This window comes from Larimichthys crocea, chromosome VIII (genome assembly GCF_000972845.2).
Source record: "Larimichthys crocea isolate SSNF chromosome VIII, L_crocea_2.0, whole genome shotgun sequence".
In the NCBI taxonomy this organism is placed as follows: domain Eukaryota; kingdom Metazoa; phylum Chordata; class Actinopteri; family Sciaenidae; genus Larimichthys; species Larimichthys crocea.
This window is the reverse complement of record NC_040018.1, coordinates 24,025,434-24,048,734: the sequence shown is the minus strand read 5'-3', so window position 1 is coordinate 24,048,734 and position 23,301 is coordinate 24,025,434. Positions and strand designations below refer to the sequence as shown.

Genomic DNA, 23,301 nt, shown 5'->3' with positions numbered 1-23,301 from the left:
TTGCTCAAGGCCAGTGCCAAGTCAGTCATAATATCAGCCTGCTGCATTTGACACATTAGCTGCTTAAAGCACCAGAGCCGCCAGTCATTGATTTGATCAAAATTAATATCCATCCATCACAAATATCATAAGCTAATGTCTACAAAATGATACATACAGAAAGTAAGAAAGAGACTATAGAGTAGAACAGAAGAAAAACTGAATGAGACTATTGTCTTTTGGAGGCAAATGAATTGGCAGGGGGTGGAGGAGGAGAAACAGAGATGTGAAACATCTGCTGGAGAAGGCAGGAAACACAGCTGCACACAGTCACTTTGGCAGAACATGCAAACAAGCACAAACACACGCACAGAAACTGCAACTAAACCTACCGACAATGGGACTAATAATAAAAAATAACTAAAATGCAAAACAGAAAATGTCCAAGTGACTCTCATGTGTCCTTAATTCAGAAAAACAAGCTGGCACTTTTAAATCTGTGTGACTTGCACAAATGGATGTCTTTCAGGCCACACCATATGACTGTGCTCTCTGTTGGTAATAAGTACTTAACAAAGTGACCTGCTGGGGTATTGACCTGCTAATCATGGAGCTTCAACGGGGGAAACAGGCAACATCAAAAGAACAGCTGGAGGCGATGAGCCCAGCCCCCACTTTTTAAATATGCATGTGTGAGCAAAGTTTTTTCCTCACATCCAACTGTACTGATTTTAACTCATCCTTAACTTATCCAAGTAAACCAGTGGTTGATTTTAGGCCTTCACACAAACTGCATTCTCAACAAAGCTGCTTTCTAACAACAAATCTCAAACTTATTTTGCAGTTTAAATGAATGTTTATCCTCCTGGCTGGATTTCTGACTAAAGCAGCACAATGTGAAAGTTTGCTCCACTTCAGCACCCAAACTAATTGTGAAGACGTCCCATGGCACCTCTGAAATTTTTCTCATCATTAATTACTGTGAATGCAATAGTTTTCTCACGCTCTGTGCAGCACATTGGGATTCCACCTGGAACAAAATATGCTGAATAAATAAAGTTTGGCTTGCATTCTTGTTTCTACAAATAATCAGTCTGGTTGGATGGAAACTGCTTTAATAATAATAAAAAACAGACTATGGACAACACTCAACAAGTTCATGTTTTCTGTAAAGGGTTGGCGTGATAAGTGGTTAAAGGTTTATGGCGACACTTGCCTGACAGCGTGACTCATCCCCATTGACTATGTTGTCACACATACTGTTAAGTTTTTACTAGTAAGTGTATCTAAAACTTACAGTGGTTTACCCAGAAATACTACTGCTTTTATTCCCACTAGACGATTAATGGAAAGCTCATTGGCAAGTTTTGGAGGACAAACACATATGAAATCAACTTTACACATGACACTGACATGTAAGATCACCAGGTAATTCACAAAAAAAAACTACACACTTCCTCCAGTTGGCAAAGGCAGCTAACATCTAGAGCATTTTTCATCCATGTAGCAGGCTGCCACAGAGCAGAGACTGCTTCTGTGCCCGCAGACATGTGTCCTTTGTTACCTGCTCATTTAATTGCAAGCGCGTTGCACTCTGGGAAAACATTGTCTGCTAAATGCCAAGAATGTAAATAGCATGTTTACTCACAGTCACAACAGCAGAGTCGCTCTCCATTATTGAGAGAGCTTCCACAAGTCATTCTCTGCACAACAAAACACATAACCCATATTCCCACTCCCACCCTTACCTCTCTCTGAAACAAACTCATTTTCTTTACAAATCACTTCCTCATTAGAAATAATTCTTCTGACCAAGGTCGTAACCTTCAGGTTCCTTACTAACAGTTGTTTCTACACTTGGTGATTTAGAAATGTACTTATGAACTGGGGTTGTCATTTTCAGTTCCCTATGCGTGTATTTTCTAAAAAAAAAAAAAAAGAAAAACAATTACTGGCCATGTACTTAACCCCTATGAGCTATCTCACTGAGAATTGCTCTTTTAAGTGTCTAGAATCTCATGTCTAATGAGGCTTGACGGCCCGCCTGGTTCCACTGAGGAGTCCGACTGTAAATCACAGATAAGGTTGTCTGGGTGGTTAATGTGTGAGCCACTCTATAGTCTTTAGAGACATACACACAAAAACAAAACACACATATCTCAGACTTATCTTATTTCCTGTGTGCCTTTCTCATCTGCTGGTGATAGGGGACCAGTATGACCACTAGGAAATGTCTCCTACGCACACACATTCACACACCTCACTGAGTGAAAATGCAGGTGCCATGATGGGAAACTAAAGCCATTCCAGGATCATTTTAATGCTACCTGGATCCAAAAACAAAACATTTTGTTGACAAAATAGTTTTTAATACAACAATAATTTAAGTCCTTTTAATTGATGTTGATGTATTCTGGGGCGGGAAAGTGGCTTAATCCAGGGAAATCAGACATTTTGTGGCTTTATTTTTACAAGTGAGGGTATCATGAGATTGGCTGCTTGTTAGTAGCCACAGCTGCAGAAAACTGCACTGTATGATGACAACGAGGAGTATGTAGGAAAATCAACCATATAGTAACAAGCTTTGGGTAGGGACAAGCAATAAGACAGGAGATTTAAAGCTGCTAAAATAACCTCTGCAGGGTGATTAACACATTCTGCATGACACGGTGGGTAGTTCAGTAATTTGATAGGACCTCAGCAACAAGCTGCACCTCTTCCACCTGAACCACCCCGTCTGACTCCACTGGTAAGCAGACCACCCAGGTGACTCCCTCCAAACAAACAACTGAGAGAATCATTCTGAAAAAAATTTTTTTTAAAAATCTGCCGACCAGGAAGAGTTTGTTGGCAGGATGGTTTGAAAAATGGTGAAAATAAAATAGGAATAATTATAATATCTGTCCATAAATGTATTGCTCATGACCAAAAAAAAAAAGGCTTGAAATTTAGTTTCTAAGTCAAACCACAAAATGTTATAGCGTAGTAAACATTATACTTTGTCAGGCATCCTATTGACCAGAAGACCCTGTTACTAGAAAAAAACAAACTTTGCAGTACAGAATGTTCTTTCACTAAGACACACGGTCTGCATAATCAAAACATTTCAGCTCACTGTTAACAAGAACATCCAGGGATCAAGTGATCGCAGATCCTCTTTGCACATGACACCAAGCTCTTTGCTGTAATTACATGCTCACTTATTGATTTGAAAGCACTAAAGCACTTTGTTAAAGCCCTTTTTTAAAAAGGTGCTATATAAATAAAAATATTATTATTTTTATTATTAGTATTATTATTATTTGGACAAATGGCACATGTCCAGGTAAAACAGGCCTTAATATGTCTTTTTCTGGATAATTATTTAAATTAAAAAGTGGATCAGTACCTGCACTTTGATCAAACTGTAAGGATTAACACTTCCCCCTTTTACCCATAATGGGAGCCAGGACAAAGCAAGAGCAGGTTTGACAAAGTAGATGTTCTTTTTAGTTTGATGGGAAGGGAAAAAAAAAATCACATGACTGGGTGGAGGAGGACACGGATGCTTGCAGCACTGGAAGTTTTAACTACACTGGAAGTGAAACTGTTTCTTTGAAATAAAAGATTTCATGTTGTCATGAGTACTCTTGTCCCTGTCTCATGTTAGTAATTTCCTTACAAACTATCTGGGTCTATTTTTGTAACATAACCAGTTCATCAAATGATTCTTATTTCATTTATCTGATTACATGTCAAATCATTATTTATTTGCCAGTCAGCAAACATTAAAAAGCCAGCTGATTTGCATGCAGTTTAAGGTTGTTTTCACCACTATCTAACTGTGCACACCCACGCAGTTGTTTTCAGTTATTCCAATTATTTAGACCCGTACTCCAGCTGAAGTCAGGGAGAGCTCTACCAGGAATAACATGAGGTCATCAAACTCTATATACAGTGCTAATAAGAATGATAAAGGTGTAAGCTGTCCCGCCACAACAGGTGCAACAAACGAACCTTCAGGCATGCTCTAATTACGCAAAGTGAAAACACCTGTGTGGGTGGACTTACAGCATGCAGCAGTATTAAGAGACAAACCGTGCGCGCTGGAGGAAGCTTCTATGCAAGTTTCTAAAATAAATAGTGATACTTACATACAATGGAGCCTGCTGTGGATTGAGTTTCATGTCCCTGGACACTGTAAAGAGATGAACAAATGAGATGTTATAGTATTTACTGTATATATTGTGTTAAAATAGCATTAATAGATTGTTTTTAACCACTTGGAGCAGTGCAGATAGATAGAGAAATAGATAAAAAGACATTTCATTGATCACAAGGGAAATTCCAGCATCCAGTAGCAACATGGGACACAATAAATACACAGTAAGCATACATTAAAATTAACCTATACTACAAGGTTAACCTATATGACAAATCTGCATTTAAATTGAAACCTGCCTTAAGAAGTTAAATATGTGCATAGAGATTTGACAAAGAAGAAATTAAACATGTAGAGAGAGACGAAACGTGCTAAGAAATTAAACCTGTGCTGAGATCTTTACAAATAGAAAATTATATAAAAGTAAAAATAGATTAGAATTAGAACTACAATTACAATTAAGTTAGGCTGGAGACAATGAATGAAAATTACAGCATATAGCAGAGGTAGTGCAAATTGAGTCCAAAGTGACAATTACAGAGTGTCCAGTAGTCAGTGCAGCAAGTTGTAACAACAATGACATGTTAAAGCCTAATAAAGTCAATATGGTTCTCGTGCTAACTGCCCATTTAATGGCAGACATGGTGCAACATGAGTATTTGTTTGAAGTCGTGTTTCTGGCCTCCTGACAGATTTGAGTGTAATTTTAGCTCCGATTTACTTTCCACAGACTCCTGAGGGGAATATCTGGCTTTTCAGCTGCTAAACGCTCCACTATGTTCACACGAGCTAGTCGCTGACTTTAGTCGTGTGGTGCCGAGCAGGTAGCGTGCAGTGGGTAGGCTTCATCAGGCTTCATTTTTTTTTTTACTGATAACATCTGCCTCCTGTGGCAGGAAATTATGTTGAACTTTGGAGTCTGGTTCAAGCCATTGTTCAACTCAGAAATAGCTCTGATAAATCCATCCATGCTCAGCTCCAAACAGCAGACAGGCAAAGGTAGTAACTACCTGGTAAAAAAAAAAATACTGTATACATTGTGGATTTAGCAGATGGGTTCATTTCCCCAAATGTAAAAGCTAGTACTCTCAAGTGTTTAGCCCGAACTCCTTTGTCAGTATATTTTTATGCTTTCGGATAATGCAAGTCAACCGCCACTGTGTCAGTGTATTACTTACAGTAGATGGTGGCCTGACTCCAGTGTGGAGAAGCAGACATGAAGACCAGCAAAGGCTTAACAATGCACTGCTCTGGATGGGTGCAGCAACAATACATATAAAATCAGTTAGTGTCCACTATATTTACAATATTTTAAACAGTTTACCCGGGCCATCACACAGCCCTTTCTGACAGGAAACTGAGGCGGTAAACAGATCATTTTTTAGGTGGCTTAAATACATTCACATTCACCCTCACCCACTACAGTGCATTGTTTAGTGTTGGTACTGATCCTCCTGCCTGCTTCTCAAAACTGGGGGCTGCAGGTAAAACACTGAGTATGGATAAGTACCTCATAGCATGCCACTTGAAATAACCCGAACAAACACTTTCGTTTAGGTCAAACTTCTAAAAATGTCAGTGTTGTTTTTGGTGAAATGAGCCGCAGGAGTGTTTATGTGGAATAAAATCCTAAAAAACAAATAGCTTGAGATAAAACAACACTAGACCTCAGGGTTTGGTTTTGTTTTTCATAAAATGCATGTACACCAGATCTAGCAGCATGAGAACATTGTTGCTGACAAGGTGACAGTTAAGCTTGACCCTGGCAGTAGTCCCAACACTCTGTAGGAGGTTAATAGTGCACGAGTACAGAACAGACACACATACAGTGAATCACAGACAAGGACACACACACATTCATCATCCAACCCACAAGTGCATGGTCCCTATTTGTGCTTGGTTATTCAAAAGACAGCCGCAGCAACGACGACAAACTTTTCATACACTCATGCTTCTTCAAAAACCCATTAGTTCTTCACCAAGCAGAAGATAAAAAAGTAGGTTCAGCACCAAAACACTACATTGCCTGTGGACATGGGTTTATGCCGGGATGATCAGTTAGCAGGATTTACCGGCTCATGTTCACGTTTGATTCCCTTCTCCCAGTCTGGAACACAGACCTCAAAGCCGTTTTGTGGGCTCAAGGTCAGAAGCATTGGGTGTGTAATTACATCCAAACAAACGTACTACAGCTATAGACTTGAGGACAAATGAATTGGAAACCTTTTTGTTGAACTTTCTTGAAGAGATATTGGCCTGCTTGCATTCATCAATGAGTCAAGGGAGTGCTCGGCTTTGAGAGCCTGTATTCTACTCAGTTATTTGGAGAGACAATTTTCTTTTGTCTGCTGTTCCCTGGCACTAAAACAAGTCCTTGTTGCTGGCCTCAGTGGTCAGCAGTGCATTAATCACATGAACCCCACAGCGGGGGAGGCGGCGACAAAGGGCCAGGACCTAATGAGTTCAGCAGAAAAAACACCAAAAGAGTCAATGTTGGACTCGACAGAGCGCTGATGCACGGCAAGACCAATTCACTTTCTGCGATCCAATCCAAACATTTTTCCTCTTTTCTGCTAAATAAATAGGCTCGAGCTAGAATTAGGCGGATCAGGTAAGGGGATAATCAGTGGCTCTAATAATACTCTGGAGTCTAATCCTCTTGCCTTAAGTGTGCTGGGCCAGAGACCAGCTTCTTCACCACATGCACGACTTTGACTGATAAGACTCTCGCATAATGTCCCCAACAGGCTCAGTGGTTCTTTTATATTTTGGACATTTGTCATCTGCTAGTACTCTCTTTATGACTACTCCACCGTACATGAGCCTACATTGGTTGGGGTCTTTCACGAGGACGGTTCAACAGGCCAGATCAATTTCATTGTTGACTGCTGCAGGTGTTGAGCCTGTGACATTTCATTCACGTGACGTCTTATTGACCACTAGTTGGCCTAGGCCGTTACACAATAAGAAAATATTTGGTGAGAAGTAGGTGGGTTGCTCACAGGTTTCTCTCTTGAGGACAGAGTTGATAACATTTACTCATGCAAGAAAGGTTTCCGTGCCCTTTATCAGCTCTACCCTGCTTTACATTCTCTACACATTCACAACTGGCAGCTGAACACAACAGCTCAGTCTGCCACTGTAATGCTCACTTCTTTACTGCTGGTAATACCCCAATTCATCCAACCAGTCAGTCAAGGTTTTGCACCTGCATCTGCATCTATATTAAAACTTCTGTCTAAAATTAAAAAATAAAACAAAAAAAACGTCCTTTTACGTATCTATAAATGATTGCATTTACTGTTTCAGCTTTATCTATGACACTGTTGAGCTAGTTTGGCAAATTATACCAGGGTGTTGCAGGTGTATCCTCAGATAAAATTTGTATCAATCTGATGCCACTGTGATATCAAAATATCTTCCTTGAAACACAGTGACATCCCTTAAACTGAGGTAGGCAGCAGGATGAATATTTCTCTGTTGTATAACTTGTTTAATGTTTGAGTCACTCAACAAATACACAAGGTGACGGTTCATCTGGTCAAAGAGTGAGTCAGTAAATTAAACATTAGATCTTAGCGCTGTGTCAACTCAGAATTTTGTGAGACGAATCAGACTTCAAAAAGAGAATTCGACTCTAAATTAAGCGCCACACTGAACCTACACGAGTCTCATGTTCACCCTGAAAGACTCCCATTTTAATGCTTTTGTTAATCAGTTGTGATGTGAAAACATCAGATCTCACACAGTCAGAGAAAGTAAAAGTGTGTGTACCGCTCATGGTTCAATTATAAAGTCCTAGTGAGCCACAGGATGCTGACAGTGCTGTCAACCTAAAAGTCAATCACACAGTGCATGGCAGTAGCACCTGCTCTAACCACTGGGTCACTGTGCACATGTCCACCTTATTCCCTACTTTGGTCATTGCTGTTTCTGACTTTTGTTTTCTGCTATGATGCAGAGATGGAAGTTACACATAAAGGAAGCTGATTCAGTACACTGCATCATCACAGGGTGTAACTACTCCGTGGAAGGGCCTGTAATATTTCAACATACTTCCATAACGGCCACTTTGGTTTGACTGTCAAGCTAAGTGAGTTAGTCAGTCTAAAGTAGCTAAAGATGTCCTCCCACTTAAGGAGGATGCTGTGGGGCTGTGTAATCATAGAGTAGTGTCTGCAAACATCTGAGGGAAATTCATGAATACTATAAACACAATGATATTTAACACATTCCTTTTCTGAATAAAACGAAAATGTGTAAGTTTTGGTCTTCTGTAGCAAGGCCTACTTATGCATCGGTTGTTTGTGTACAGTTAATCATAGTCTATGGTTTTACAACAAGGATGCAGAAAGACTTCAAAAATACTCACAGGAATACAGCCTTACCAAGCTAATGTGGCTAAAAAGTAGTTAATGCTAACATGCACATGTACATCAGGCATTCATTCACCTTTTAGCCGTTGTTTGGTTTGGTATTTTGGTTTTTTGACCTAGACAACTAACAAGCATTCAGTTTATCTGACCTTTACTGGAACCATATTCAAACTGTTTATATCAGTTGTTGATAAGAATGAGGTGGGATTCAACCAGACAGTAAATCAAACCAAACTAAAACAATGAGCTAAATGACATATAACAAGCTGCGTATAGCCACAGAGTTGGTTGTTATGTCTCTCTGTTCATCGCTACAAGAGACTCTTTCACAAGATAAGGAGTCACTTGATGCTATGATGTCATCAAACATATCCCTTAATGTAGTTTTGATATCTGTTTACCAGACTGCCTTGACTGTATTTTCCCCCAGCTGACCCCATGGCCGTACAGCATGTAGGTGTGACATCTGGTCACAGTTCCTCTAGGGCAGCAACAATCTTTCAGAAAGTACATGGGGGATTTCTAAAATAGCTACATTTGTCTGTCATACAACAATTCCCGTGACAGAAACTACAGAAATGAAAAGTCTCATTCAGATTTACTGATTTCTGTTTCACAAAAGGCATCAGTATTTCCTCTGTACACAAATTTCAGGCAGTGTAGTACTGCAACAAGATATCTTGGTGCTGGATGTCACGACATCAGAAACCAACGTTTGTAGCTGTATTTTCTCAAGTGATGGAAAAACACATAATCCTACAATTACACCCTTTTCTTGTTTTCTATGAAGCCAAAGTTTAATTCCAAAAAAAGCAGGATTGATATACACGACAGCACAAAGACAAATATCTAATGCTGATAAACTTTTTTTTTTTTTTCTTATTCTGAATTTGATTTCCGCTAAACAGTTGGGGCATGGGCATAAACATAGGCCAGTATTAAGTGGGACTTAAGAGAGGAATAGGCTAAGTTAAACAATAAGTTAAACAGACATTTTAAGTGATCCCCCCTTATCGTCAAACCAAATCCTACCGTCAAACACATTCTTATCTGCAATGTGCTTTCTTCAAACAAGATGGGTAAGTAAAAACCTGCACATTATCCATGTAGTTCAGGGAAAGACCATGTATCCAAACCAAACTAAGTTTCCTTCTGTAGTAACAGAAGAACCTTGAGAAATGACATCCCCTAAGCTCTACCTACAGCCACCTGACACCTGCTTATAGAGATTACACAACCCATTAACTCCACCTAAAACACTGGGTGCAGCCAGCATTTAGCCGAGCTCCTTGGAGTCTCCATTATAGCAGAAACTGCCTTTGAACTGCTGCTAAAAACAGAATTTTCTTCCCCAGCAGCAGGAAGGCCACAAAGAAGCAGGGCATCAGCCACGTTCAAGTGCACAGTCGTCACAAATGGACTAATAAATCAAGAGACAAAAGCCCCTCAATGCAGGGACAGGAGTGGTGATACACTAGGTTAGGGTTGTGAATGGACCTGTTATGGCTTCCGCAGGTCCCCTGGCTATCAGAATAAGCCATAATAGCCATGTGACTACAGCGTGAATGGGAGGATGAATAGGATTAGCTTCACAACTCATTAATCAGACTGTCTCCTACATCCTTCCCAATCATCAGCTGAGGATTCCCCCAACACGACCACATGCACAGGAAAGATTACAGTATGTTAACTAATTCAAAAACACTGTTCTTGCAGTGTCTGTCTGTAAATGTGTTGCTCTGTGACAATATTTTTCTTGGGGTGAGAGAGATCCTTGTTCTTGGTAAGACTCAACAGCCTGCCATCACACATGATTCAATAATCCTCCCTGGATAGAAGAAGTGCATCCAATGAAGGTAAACGTCACGTAACACCAGTAAACACCAGTTTGGGTCCAATATACACAGGAACAGCTTCACTGAGTGCAGTTATTTGGATGAGGCGCCTCGATTTTATTCTAACAAAACCTACCCTGTGGAGTTTTCTTGTAAACAAACAACAATTACATTAACAGTCAGTGTTACTTTGTGTGTACAGTATCCTTGAGGTATAACAACATAATTTCCTTCAACACCAATTAAAGTATTTAAATCCAATATTGTTGACTATTCTTCTTCTTCCCTGTCTTTGCTGGCACACTGTAGGTGTGTTACTGCCACCTGTAGATCACTTGAATAATAATAAACCATTGGCAGAAACATGTATCACATTACCCGCATGCATACAAATGGGAAACCACTCATAGAAAGAGCTCTATAGCGATTAGAGTGTAAGTATAGGTCAAAAACTCCCTAGAGAGCCTTTAACAAGGTGATATGTGTCACTGAGCAGTCTGGCAGTTTCAGGACTTGTCAATACACCGAGTTTATTTTATGTTAATGAAGAAGGGCATTAAAAACACACACACACACACTGATGCAGTCATGCATGAAAACCTAACAAAACAGAAACATAATATTCACATGTTTTTTCATACAATGTATGCTTCTGCAATTACTCACTCTAGTGATCATCTTCCAAAGTTGTCTTTCTAAAAATCATCCGGATCAAAGAGAATACACAGTAGATCCGATTACATTGTAACATATAAGTGAACAATGAGCTGGTAGCGGGAACAGTAAACAGTAGGTAGATCAGAGGTGACTGGAGACTCCTGATGGCATCAACATAATCTTTCCTGTCGGCACCACTCCCTCAGAGACTTCCTGTAAGAACATCTGAGTCCTTCTGTCCAAAGGCCACGTCTCTTTAAACTGCTAAAATAAACGCACGTGTTAGCTGCAGGTCAGGGTTCTTCAGCTTTTTGTTTGTGTATTTCTAAACCAAAAACGCTTCAGGATATAAAAACTAATTTTATGAATAAGCCAAAGGTGTTAGTCTAATTCTACCCCACAACCATGATCTATGAACCTATTTACAGCATTTGTCTTGTCCTTTTGTCATGATCACACCATAGTTTAGTGGATGGCTGCTTACTTATCTTATCAACAAAGTGATATTAATAATGGGAAATACAATCACACTACCAATGTTTAACATTATATCTATACTAATTGTCCTCACTGAACTAGGCTAAAAACCTGCATGACATTTTGTTAGCATGCTTTTGTCATAATAGAATTTTAATAAACTTATTAAAGCACCTTCTTTAGGTTACTGAGTGTGAAATCACTGATCTTGTGTCCTTCACACAACCATAAACATTTTCAGCCAGCAAGAGGTAGAAAGAAATTAACAAATAGCACTGTATACTATATAATTTGACTGTACTGACCAACTCATACGTTTAAATCTTAACATCTGAGCTCATCAAACCTTTCTTGGATAAAGCTACAAAAGCAGAAAGTGGAAGCTAATAGCTGCCCAGATGCACAGAGTGCAGAATATGTAGATATGTGAAATAAAACAGGTCACATTATTTGAACTCAACGTACATATGGCAATGTACAACTTAACAGCAGTGTTTTAACGCCTCAAAGCTTCATTCTGCAGTTTTTCTAGGTCAAAAACCTCCCATTGGCCATTAATTAACTTGAAGAATGTCAATGCAGATTGGTGTTATGGGGACAACAGTTACCTGGGGCTGCTTCTTCATGAAGCTGCAGTCAAGGACATAGAGACACCTGTAAAGGGACAGAAGCCCAATATAGACCTGAGGTGTCATCCAACACCAGAGCTCCATGATGACAACAGAGACAGGACTTAAGTCTCAGAGAGGGTCAGGACTGAGTTTGTACATCACCTATGCAGGCGTCCATCCTCGATTATAAAGTGGACAAGGACATCCTGGCCTGGATAACTTATTCTTTCTACCCATTTTTTTCACTGATGCATGCATGTGACAAAACATATAAAACATCACCTAGAGGTAACTTCTGCTGCTCTTCCAATTACGAGCAACAGCACTGAGATCCTTCAAAAACACTGCCAGGTTTAGGGGTTCAGTGCCCACTCTTTCTTTAGATGTAATGCATCATGGCACAGTAAGAAGCTTTGGATAAAAACCTCCACCAAATGGCAGATAAGTGTGCCAGGGAGAGCTTTCAGGCTGATTTAAAGCCAGGTGAGAGACAGAGTTTATATCAAACTGTCCAATATCCTCTTAACTTTTAACCCAATCTTTTATTCTTTTATCATTATATACTTTTTTTATGTGGTTTGGAAATGCTGGGGCACTGGGTGGACATTAAAGTGAATTTTACATTTTTAAACTGCTGTAGAAATGAAGACAGAATCAAACAAGACATTTTTGGCAGACACACCAGTTTGCCTTTTCTGTCTAAATAAAAGTTTCATTCCAAACATGAACAACATCTGACTCATAACACAAGACTTCTGAAACTCTTGATGACCATATCAGTCAATTTCATGAAGAATTCGGCCGGCTAGTTTCCTAAATGAGTACACAACATTGGCAATAATAGCCTTAAACACTGAGGGAACATTAAGGCTCTGTGTGGCTCAGCTGGGTTTGATGTTTAACTCAGACGTTTGTTTAACCTCTTGTACTTTCTTCTCTGGTTAACCACTAGTTACTGGCCTACCAATACAACATGTAGTACACTGTCTGCATTTCCATGTCGCACAAAACCCCAGCGAGAGCAAAGTACATCTGCTGTGTGTTGAACCCTCGTGTGATTCTTTTTACGCTCCACTATCAGCTCTGCTCTTCTGGGGCACAGCTAAATTAGTCAGGGCTACGTCACCTTCTCAACAACGCCACCACAGTAACTTGGACACACCATGTTGACTACCATTTAGATAGTCACGGCTGTTTGATTTAATCAAACCTAGCTATTGTGTCTATGGACAGATATGAGGCCGTCGTAGTGACGTGACCTCACCCTGCCACACAAAAGCTGCCTCTGTGCAGAGACTGCACACAAACGCTGGCTGACAACACAAGGCCGGGGGATGAAAGGTCTCCTCAGTGTTTGGTGACAGTTATTACCCTCTCCACTGAAACCAAATACCTGTGGGCCCAGATAGCATTATCTTATTGTGAGGCACACTGGGGGCCAGCCTGTAATCAGGGCCTGGGCCTTGATCACTGCTCCTCCCCAGGTTTGATGCTCCCCCTCCTCCCCCTCTATTCTACAACATGAAGCCTTGAAGTGCTCTGTAGACATTTTTAAAGAAATAGTTCATTTCATTGGAACATTTTGGGAAATCTTCTTATTCGCTTAGATTTAGGTTAGAAGATTTATACCTCTGTCATGCCTGTATAGGACTTATGAAGCTCGCCAGCTAAATTAGCTTCACACAAAGATAAGGGGAAACAGCTGCTAGTAGGTGGGTTTTGTTTCCAAGCTAGACATCTGCCGCTGTTTTCCAAGATAGCAAAATGTTGAACTCTTCTATTTAAAGCAAATATGAGTGCTGATGTCATCGCGTTTCAAGTATGGTGACCGCTTTACAAAGAACTGGCTTGGGCTAATATTTAAAGGGACTTTGAAGTGTGTCATGGCTTCATGATTAAATGTGCTGCACTGAGATTTTTGCTACTTGTATTCAGCTGCACTTGGCAATCCAATTTCTCACAGGAACATGATGGGTGATTTCTAGGTGAGCGATGTGGATTTTAACTTATTTACAGAAGCAGACAACTGGTGCGAAATCTCTCAAAATGATCAATATGGCATTTCACTGTCAACTTCCTGCACTTACTCATTCACCACAGTGTGCAAAATGACAAACTGACATTGAAAAGAAGACAAAATAGGGAGCGAGCAGCAAGTAAAACACACACATAGAAAGGGAGACATCACAGTTTTAGAAAAGGAAAGTGGCTGTTAGTCCCATTGGAGAGGTAAGAGGTTTAGCCTGGAGAATCCTGAGCAAAACAAACCTCAGTCTCACAGCAGGCCTGATCAGATTAACATTTTCCCCACTGCAGTAATGGCTGAGGTGTATTGTTAAGTAACATCATTTAAACTAATTAACCAGCTTTCATGTGCGACACGTACAATTAAACTCTGTACATCCCCAGAGCTTTGAACATCATCACATGCTGTGAAGGTCCTTGGTTTGAATCTGAGCTCTGGTCCCTTCTATGTGAAGCCATGCTAGTTTAGTCAATCAGAAACTCTAAATTGTCTACAAATATGCATGTGTTAAGCGTGTGTTTACCCAGTGATAAACTAGCGACCTCTCCAGGGTCTTTCCAACCAGATGACTCATGCCAACCCAGTCTCTGCTTCTCTAATAAGTGTTCAAAAATGACCAGTTTTAAAGAAGTGTGACCACCACAGTGGTTTTGGGAACTGAACTGTTTGTGATGTGCATGAGTCGCTCACTTCCCCCAACGTTTTCCAGTCTATGTAACAGGCATCTCAGCCCACAAATATTCACATTTCCCAAATAGGAAATGAATGAATGGATGGACCTCTAACTAGGAATCATACTCATGATCTAAATATATGCTGTAATAATCATGCTCCGCTGTTTCGCATTTTATGTATAAAGATCATGCATAAAATGCGGTCCAGTGTGTATGATTTAGGGTTACCTATTTGACCTACCATCAAAAATAAGAATTACGTGGTCTGTTGATGAATCATCGTGTAGATAGTGATTTATAGTTACACAAAATTTGACAATATCAATTCCTAAATTGACAAAAAATGTGAAAAATAATGTGGAGAATAAAACAGAAACACACAGACTGCCTTGAAAGAACTGTGAGCAAAGTGGACACATTCACATTTTTAAACAAATGTTTAATTATAAAAAAAATCATTTGAACCTCCATTATTTAAATGAGCCTCCATATTCAGTCCTTTCAAAAACATATTCATCATAATCTAACCAGCGGTTTTATGTAGTTTATAAACAACTGACTCTCAAGCAAATATGGGTACAGATGGAAAATATATCATTTCCCATATGCAGAGCCCAATAACAACTTAATTTAACATTAGCCTGTTAACACATGTGCTTATCAAAGTCATTAAGCTTTATCACGGAAGCAGACGTTGCTAGGCACAAGTAGGTGCAGCACAGTCAAATTACCCTGGGGAATATAATAAAAAAAACTGGGAATAAAACCATTGAAGTCAGTGTGAAACTTTATACATAATAAGAATAATAATAATGCTTTTGTCTACAACATAAAAGCTGCTTGTTGCATCATTGTTCTTAACTACAGAGCAACTTTTAAAGCATTTGTCTCAGCCAACAAAGCAGCGCATGAAGGCATCAATGGAAAGCTTACCCACAGTCTATTTGTGACGGCTGACAACTGCGAGCAGACTTTATGAGGTGCACCTTAAATTCATTTTAAATCCGTCAGAGAGAGCAGGTGTGTTTATATGAGGCAGGTATCCTCGGTAGCGGGCATGTGAGCGCTCACCACACTGATTACACTGAGCTAAATATGGCTTTGTGCTAACACAGACAGTAGGCAGATCTAAGCTCTGATGTCAGAGGGGAGAGGCGGTGCCTACAGGCCACAGGTCAGGTGTCTGCTGCAACAGCAATGATGGAACCACAACTGCCCTCCCTCTGCTTTCTAAACATAGCTTTATTACAGTGGTTCTCAACCTTTTTCTGGCATGCCCTCCTTCAGAAGCCAACAAAAAGTTCTCAGTAACAATGACAGGGGAAGCTTGAGAACCGCTGCCTTACAGAAAGGGTTGTAACAAACAAGACCAAATATTCAGCTGTAGTGAGTGTTATGATAGGACAGCATACAGAGATAAGTTCAAGGCCGATGACAGTGTTTTGGTGTTGATGGAACAACGTGGTCAACAGCTGCTCAGCCTCAACCATTTAATTATAGGGGAGCTCTGGGCTTCATTATATGTTGGTGATGATATTCATATATTCATGTTTTTTTCTGAAATGGTATCAGACAAGGATATATTGATTCCAACAGGCTAGTGGTGGAAAAGAGTTTTACTCTATTACAAGAAGCAATAACACAATCTGAGAAAACTCCTGCAATCATAGTTATTTAGATAAGAGTAAAATTATCTGCAACAATTAGTTGAATACTCAAAATGAATCCACTGACAGAAAGATAATCTTTTTTTTTTTTTTTCAATTGAATATTTCTGGGGGTTTTGACTGTTGGACGGACAAATCAAGACATTTCTTACCTCTGTATGGATTGTTCTTGGCAAAATAAAAATGCAATTTTAAATAGGATAATGTGATGAGCACTTTTTTTTTAGTGTTTTATGTGCAACTGACACTATTGCATCTGTTAATCGAGAAAAAATATGCAGGTTAACCAATAACAAAGTAAGCCTTAGATGAAGCCTCAAATAGCAGCATGACATACTTACTTACATATAAAGAGTGAAAGTACTAACTATGAAGTCAACATCAATGTATAAGCAGTACTTTATAACTGAAGCTGGTCATAGTTGGAGCTCTTTTATATTTGAATCTATCACAAAACAAAATATTTCAGAAGCTGAGCTGACGTATATGAATGGAGTGGAGCAAAGTGTGTAACGTTTGCATCAGATATCTGGTGAAATCGCAGTACAAAGACATACTTCAGCTGAGTAAGTAAGTAAAGTGGTCTGCATTTTGTTGTCTTAGTACTTGTACTTTGTGCAATGACAATAAAGTTCAATTCTAATCTCGTCTGAATTGCCTGACAGCTGTACTTGTTACTTTTACATCACTTCAACTTTTCAACTTTTTTTCAGTATTGAGTTAAAAACACATTAAAAATGTACTTTACTGCTGTGCCTCTGTCTCTTAGAGCTTTAGACGCCAACTATGAACCACAATGTCTCCGGTTCGAATTTGGCTGAGGACCTTTGTGGCATTTCTCTCACTACCCAATTTCCTTCTCTCCACTTTCTCTATCTAATAAAGGCATAACATTTTTAAAATGAACTGTGCACTGGACAGAAAAAAGGCCTATATTTCTTATCAGCAGCACAGAGCAGTCTGGGTGTTTGGGTAGTAAGAGCTGTCAAACGACGTGCTGGATTTCTCATATTTTGCTTTAAATTTGTCTCTGAGGAAAATCGGCTTATACGCGGCACTCAAATGTCATCAGTGCGAAAGTCTTAAAAAGTACAAAAATCCTCTTCCAGTCATGCCAGGTTGACATCTCTGCATTCTAAATAACACATGGGAGATAGACATCCAAATGTGAGGACTGTTAAGTCTCTCTCCCTCTCATACACACACATACACACAGTATGAGCGGCACATTGCTTTGTGGTCCACAAAAAGGGTACAAACTTTAGCCCTGCTCAGCACAGAAACCCCTGAGTGAGCAGACAGAGGCTCAGCGGCCTCCTCTATACCTGGTATTACATGCACCTTGCATCCATATTGTGTGTGACAGGATTACATTCACAGGCAGGAAACATCCCTTGTATACACACTGAAATCTGATTTCAGTGTGTATACGCCGGTAAATACCCCAGCTCGTTTGTACCCCGTCCATGCCGGCAATCCCCCCCTCATTCTGTTTGTTTTGCATTTGCTTCATGGCGGGTCAGTACACAGCGGTTTATTTCTGTCTATATGGAAACTTCTAGTATTTACACATCATTGTTATTGCAATGAAAGGGAACTTGTGGAGGATATTTCCATGGCATCTCTTTGATAAGCATCCCATCTACCTCCTCCACATTGTCAAATGAGAAATTTCTCTGCACTTGATCTTTTTTGAAGACAAACTTCAGGCTGGTAAAGTTTTGAACATTTCTTTGCAGAAAGATGAGGTGGCACCCTAGGCAGAGCATCAATTAACAGCAAAATCTGCCTGATAAGTCCCAGGAGGAACAAGACACTTCTCCAGGGCAAAACATGTACAAGCTGCAGAGATTGCTGCTGTTTTGGAACGGTGAGTGTGGCTGCTGTTTGGCGTGCTGGGAGGATTCCAGCAATTCCAGTCTTAACAAAAACTAAGTCAAGGCTTTATTGTGAATTATTATCAGGGAATTCAGCAGCCGCCCTCCCAGGCATACAAAAACCCATCCCTGAGACAGAGCTACATCATGAACCAGTACCTGTAAGACTTCCTCTAATGCTTCCATTCTACACTAAATACAGTGTAATTACAAGGCTGACACTGTGCATATCCTCCATCATCATTAAATTAGGGGGTTTGTGAAGATGAGAAATTGGCTGGGTTCTGCTTGGAGCCAGAAGAATCCTCATGGTAATTTACAGTACTCTAAATGGGAGGCCAACTCCTCTTTCATTTGTCTCTTGTACTGGAGCTAAATACATATTTCTGGCAGGGACGGCCTCACAAGTGAGCCTGAAGTTTGCTGGAAGAGACACAGAGTGTGTACACAAATAAGCTTTAGTTTAATGGAGGCCATGCAGTTATAAATGTGAAATTATTACTTTTATATCTGTTTTCATATTCAGAATACAGACTTACATACAAAAAAAACTCTAACAACATAATGACCCTGATATTTATGGGTTGTTTTAAAAGATAGCAGTTCAAAACTCTTCACATGTACACTAGACCGTATCCCACGCTAGATAATTGCTATTACACGCCCCAAAAATGTGTTTCTACCTAAGGGCCTAGGACTCACTGGACACTCTTTCCTCTTCCAACAGGCTAATAATCAAGGCAAGGAAAGCCAACAGTCTCCAGTGGACCTGCTCTGTTGCAGTCGCCAGCAGATCAGTGAATCTGTAATCGGAAATTCCCAGTTTAGAACCCGGTTTTATTGTGAAGCTAATTTCTTTTAAGACATAAAAGTTAAAAATTAGCAAAAGTTATTTGAAGTGTCGCTGTAAATCAGACACACTTCTGAGAATCTTCAGGAATGAGTCAGAACAGGTGTATTTCCTTCTTAGACCTCCTCTGCAGAATGTAATATGAGGATAGTGAATACCTACATTCAACAAGTCTGATTTACAGGCCGATCCCACAGTGAAAAGCAGCCACATGGAGATAGAGAAAAGGGAGATGACTCTGCTGCCAGAGTCTCTAGAGTCCACATATACTGAGTCAACACTGACTGTAAGAAGTCTCCGATGACACAGAGAGAAACAGATGCTTGTCACGAAATGAGCCAAAGCCAGTGATTACAGGGGTCTTGTCACTACGTCGGAGGACAACTGTAGAACAACTGTGTCCAGTCTTTGTAATCCACACTCTTGGACAGAACATTAAGAAACATTTCTGTGAGTTAGGAGGTAATAAAACAGGCTCTAGATCCTCAGATCCTTCCAGCTGCTCCTTCCCTCGTGTTCTGCTAGTTTTCTCAGATTACAGGTTAAAACTCAGAATCATTCAAGATGAAACATTTGTGTGGGATCCAAGGATATTATGACTGTAGGTGTAAATGTGGGTGTAAGGGTTAGGGTTCACTTGTCGGATCAGTGTCAATTTGGAGGCAAAAGATTGTTTAGAAAGACACTTGAAAGATGTCAGACCTCAAGTATCTGACTTTAAACTGGCTGCTGAGAATCTTCACAAGTACTGACTGTGTGGGATACGGTCCAAGTCATCCCGGAAGTGGAGAAGATGTGACTTCTGAGGAAACATATGGGTGTGTTTGAACATGGGAAACCAGAGGGCGGCCATGTTTATGCGCCTGCTCCTTTGAACATGTTTAAGTGGGTGAGGTTGAGCGAGTGTAAATGAATTAGTAGGCTACTGTTTTCCTTTGCATGTGTGCTGATCCTCCCACCAGTATGAAATATAAAGCTTGTGCAATTGAACTTCCTTAATGAAGCCCCATGGAGATTTGGAGTGTGACTACGTTGCCAAACATTCACTTTATCATCAGTTTATTGTGCTTAATGGAAGCCTTATCTCAGTTATCGGTAATGTAATCATTCCAATATGGACAGTTACGCCTGGGAAATACATGTATTCATCATTTTCCATCACTATAGCTATATAAAAAGGATTTTATATCATACATTGAGCTGTGTTAGATTAATCATGCAAAGCATTCAACGAGTCCAAATGAGTTCATCATCGGGTAGTGACTCAAAGTCACATGATCCTTTCAGCTGCATTATTTTCATCATCAGTTCATCTGTCGATCATTTTCTTCGATTAATTGATTAGCTGTTTGGTCCATTTAATTGAGAAAAATGTCAAAGATGTTCAGTTTACTGTCATGAAGGACATTTAAGAAGCTTAGATTAGAGAGTTTGGACTTTTATTTCTTAAAATGAATGACTCAAAACGATATAAATAAATTATACAGATAAAACTAATTGATTCAATGACAAACTGTTGCAGCTCTATATAAAAGGATATTAATATTAAAGTCATCTGCTAATTATTATGTGGATTTTTCTTCATAAGTGCCTTTTTAATCTGCTAAATAACAATTTTCCTTGATGGGTTTAACCTTTTTTGTGTGTGTGTGTGTGCTTTCCACTAGTGTAAGTCTTCATTTTAATCCCTTGCAGTTTAAATGTTGCGCCCATTATACTTTGGCTGCTTTTGTACAAGCAGCCTATCGTTTTACATTTCCAGGGGAGTTCTTCGTGGCTGTCGCTGAGTTCACAGAAACGTGAGAAGTTCCCACATTTTGTCCTCTGAATAAAAGAGGATGTCATGGCTACCAAGCAACAAGTTAAAAACCCAGCAGCGCGTCCAGCAGCCATTAAACAAGTTTCCCTGAGTGTAAAAAAACCGAAGTAACACCAGAGTCCATTCATACGAGTGTAAAGTTAACATTGTAACTCCTCTTACCTCAAGCAGATGAAGCTCAGTGTGAAGAAGCAGCAGCAGCCTTTGGACGCATAATAATCCTTCTAATGGACGGACTGGCAGTGTGTGTGTGTCTGTGTGTGTCTGTGTGTGTGAAGCTGGGCCCGAAATGTCCTTTTAAATGTTAAAAAGTCAGCACTGTAGAGGGAAATGGATGAGCGGCGGTGTGGCCGTTCACGGACAGGAGCATTGACTGCACTTTTCATCCAGTTGTTAGTGTTTCCCAGGACAACTCATGGGAGGAGTCTGCAGGAGAAGCTCCGTGTGCATGGAGGTTTGTTTGAGGAGTTCACTCTGAGAGCAGAGGAAGAGCGTTTACAGTCAGGAGAGAGGACAAACCACCTGCAGTTATTATTATTGTTGTTGTTGTTGTTGTTTTAACTAAAGGAAACTTGAGGTGACGTTGTATAATATTAGTTCAGAATAAAGTATCGCGCCTTACTTGCAGGATGCAAGTTACCAAGAATGTACCGTCATCCTTTGTGGGTTTTTCACAATAAAAGCTAGCTAACTTGAAACCAGTTTTACATGCACGATGCAGGATATAGGGTTCAATGATATATTTGGACTGAGAAATTATTAAAAGAAATATGTTTTGTTGTTTTCCTTTTTACTCTGAATGTTCATTCATTGTTTTATAACATTGTAAAGTACTAAAACCAGATGAACAGAAACACTTTAACCTGGTGCATGACATTGTTTATTTGCTGTTTTTGTTGTTGTTGTTGTTGTTGTTGTTGCTGGTGTGTGTGTGTGTGTGTGTGTGTGTGTGTGTGTGTGTGTGTGTGTGTGTGTGTGTGTGTTTTGAAAACGACCTCCCAACAGTAGCTAACGGTGTCCTCAAAACTGATTTTATTTTGAAGGCAAAGCTCAAAGCCACAAAACATGTGATTAACAACTGTTGTACGATTGACGGATCTTACCGCGTTTCCATAAATCAATACGTTTAAATAAAGTATTACTGGACAGTATGTTCACTTTTATTGAAGTAAAATCACCTTGATGTGTTGTCCAGAGGAGTTTCCACCACCACTGTAATTGCTAAGTATTTATTTTGAAAGAGCAAAAATATAACATATCATATCCTCTAGAAAATATATAGCTATAGAGCTATAAACTATTACTAATACTATATCAGGACCAAAGGGCATTCACTTGTTTAAGGTCACAAAATCCACAATTCAGAGCACTGTGTCTGAATATCATATGAAATACCATAGTGACTGCACTGTCCACTGTCTTCTTTCTTTCTTTCTTTCTTTCTTTCTTTCTTTCTTTCTTTCTTTCTTTATTCTATAGGTCAATAAAATATCAATACATTTTTGGTCAAACTACAACACACTGTCATTAAAGTGTGAATCACAGAAACTTAGACTGTCCAAGTGGTGCAAACATCTATGGAGAAGTTTCATTGCTGTCTCACCATGACCACAAACAGTAGCTATCACCTTTGTGGCCCAGGGGGGCGACTCTTGTGGTTTGAACTGCCCTCTGCTGGTGCAGAAGGCCTTCTACAATGATCACTGGAAGCAGAGACACATTGTATTGATGCAGGGATGTGGTGTGAAGAAGGGACCCACACTTGGCTTAAGGCATTTGCAGCATAGATTTTAACTAGTGCTACGAGATATTTTTTTTATTAAATAGTACTGAACTGATGCATGGTGTGATCTTCAAAGGAAAAAAAATCAAATATTTTTCATCTTTTTCCACCTCCTGCTTGTGGATGTTTGCCTTGTAAGAATCCCCAATTGAAGACTACAGCTTACTAATTTCTATTTATCACAAGACACACATGAAACTAAAGCAGAGAACTGTTACACCTCGCAACGAAACAATTCATGCAGCATGTGTGCTTACCTAAAATGGTTTTCTTGTGTTTAGAAATAATTCCCTACCTGTGATTAAGCAAGTTTAGCATCCAAACACTTCTATTCCTTCAGCAGCCCATTAGTGTAAAATGTGTCATACTCAAGCTAGACAAAAAATAATATTGCTGCACACACACTTATAAAAGAGGTGATGTTTAAAACAACCTTTTTTTAAATCAGGTTTCTGTGTATAAGAGGATGCATGACAGCAAGGCAGAGAAGATGAATTCCCTAGCTGTAGCTGACCAAACAAAGGTATGC

General features: G+C 39.7%; 1 protein-coding gene across 4 annotated transcripts in view; it reads right to left on the bottom strand.

Annotated features, from left to right (window-relative positions):
- Positions 1-21,429, bottom strand: part of akap13 (A-kinase anchoring protein 13) — a 94,846-nt gene extending 73,417 nt beyond the window's left edge. For 3 of the 4 annotated variants that reach the window (XM_027281711.1, XM_027281712.1, XM_027281713.1), the window contains exons 1-2: positions 10,998-11,013; positions 4,113-4,156 (exon numbers count right to left, since the gene is read on the bottom strand). In XM_027281711.1, the coding sequence (XP_027137512.1) occupies positions 4,113-4,156; position 10,998 (45 nt within the window). In that variant the 5' untranslated portion in view covers positions 10,999-11,013. Of the gene's footprint in view, positions 1-4,112; positions 4,157-10,997; positions 11,014-21,151 lie in introns of those variants that run through there. The other variant, XM_019258375.2, reaches the window with a different exon arrangement.
- Between the last annotated feature and the right edge of the window lie 1,872 nt (positions 21,430-23,301).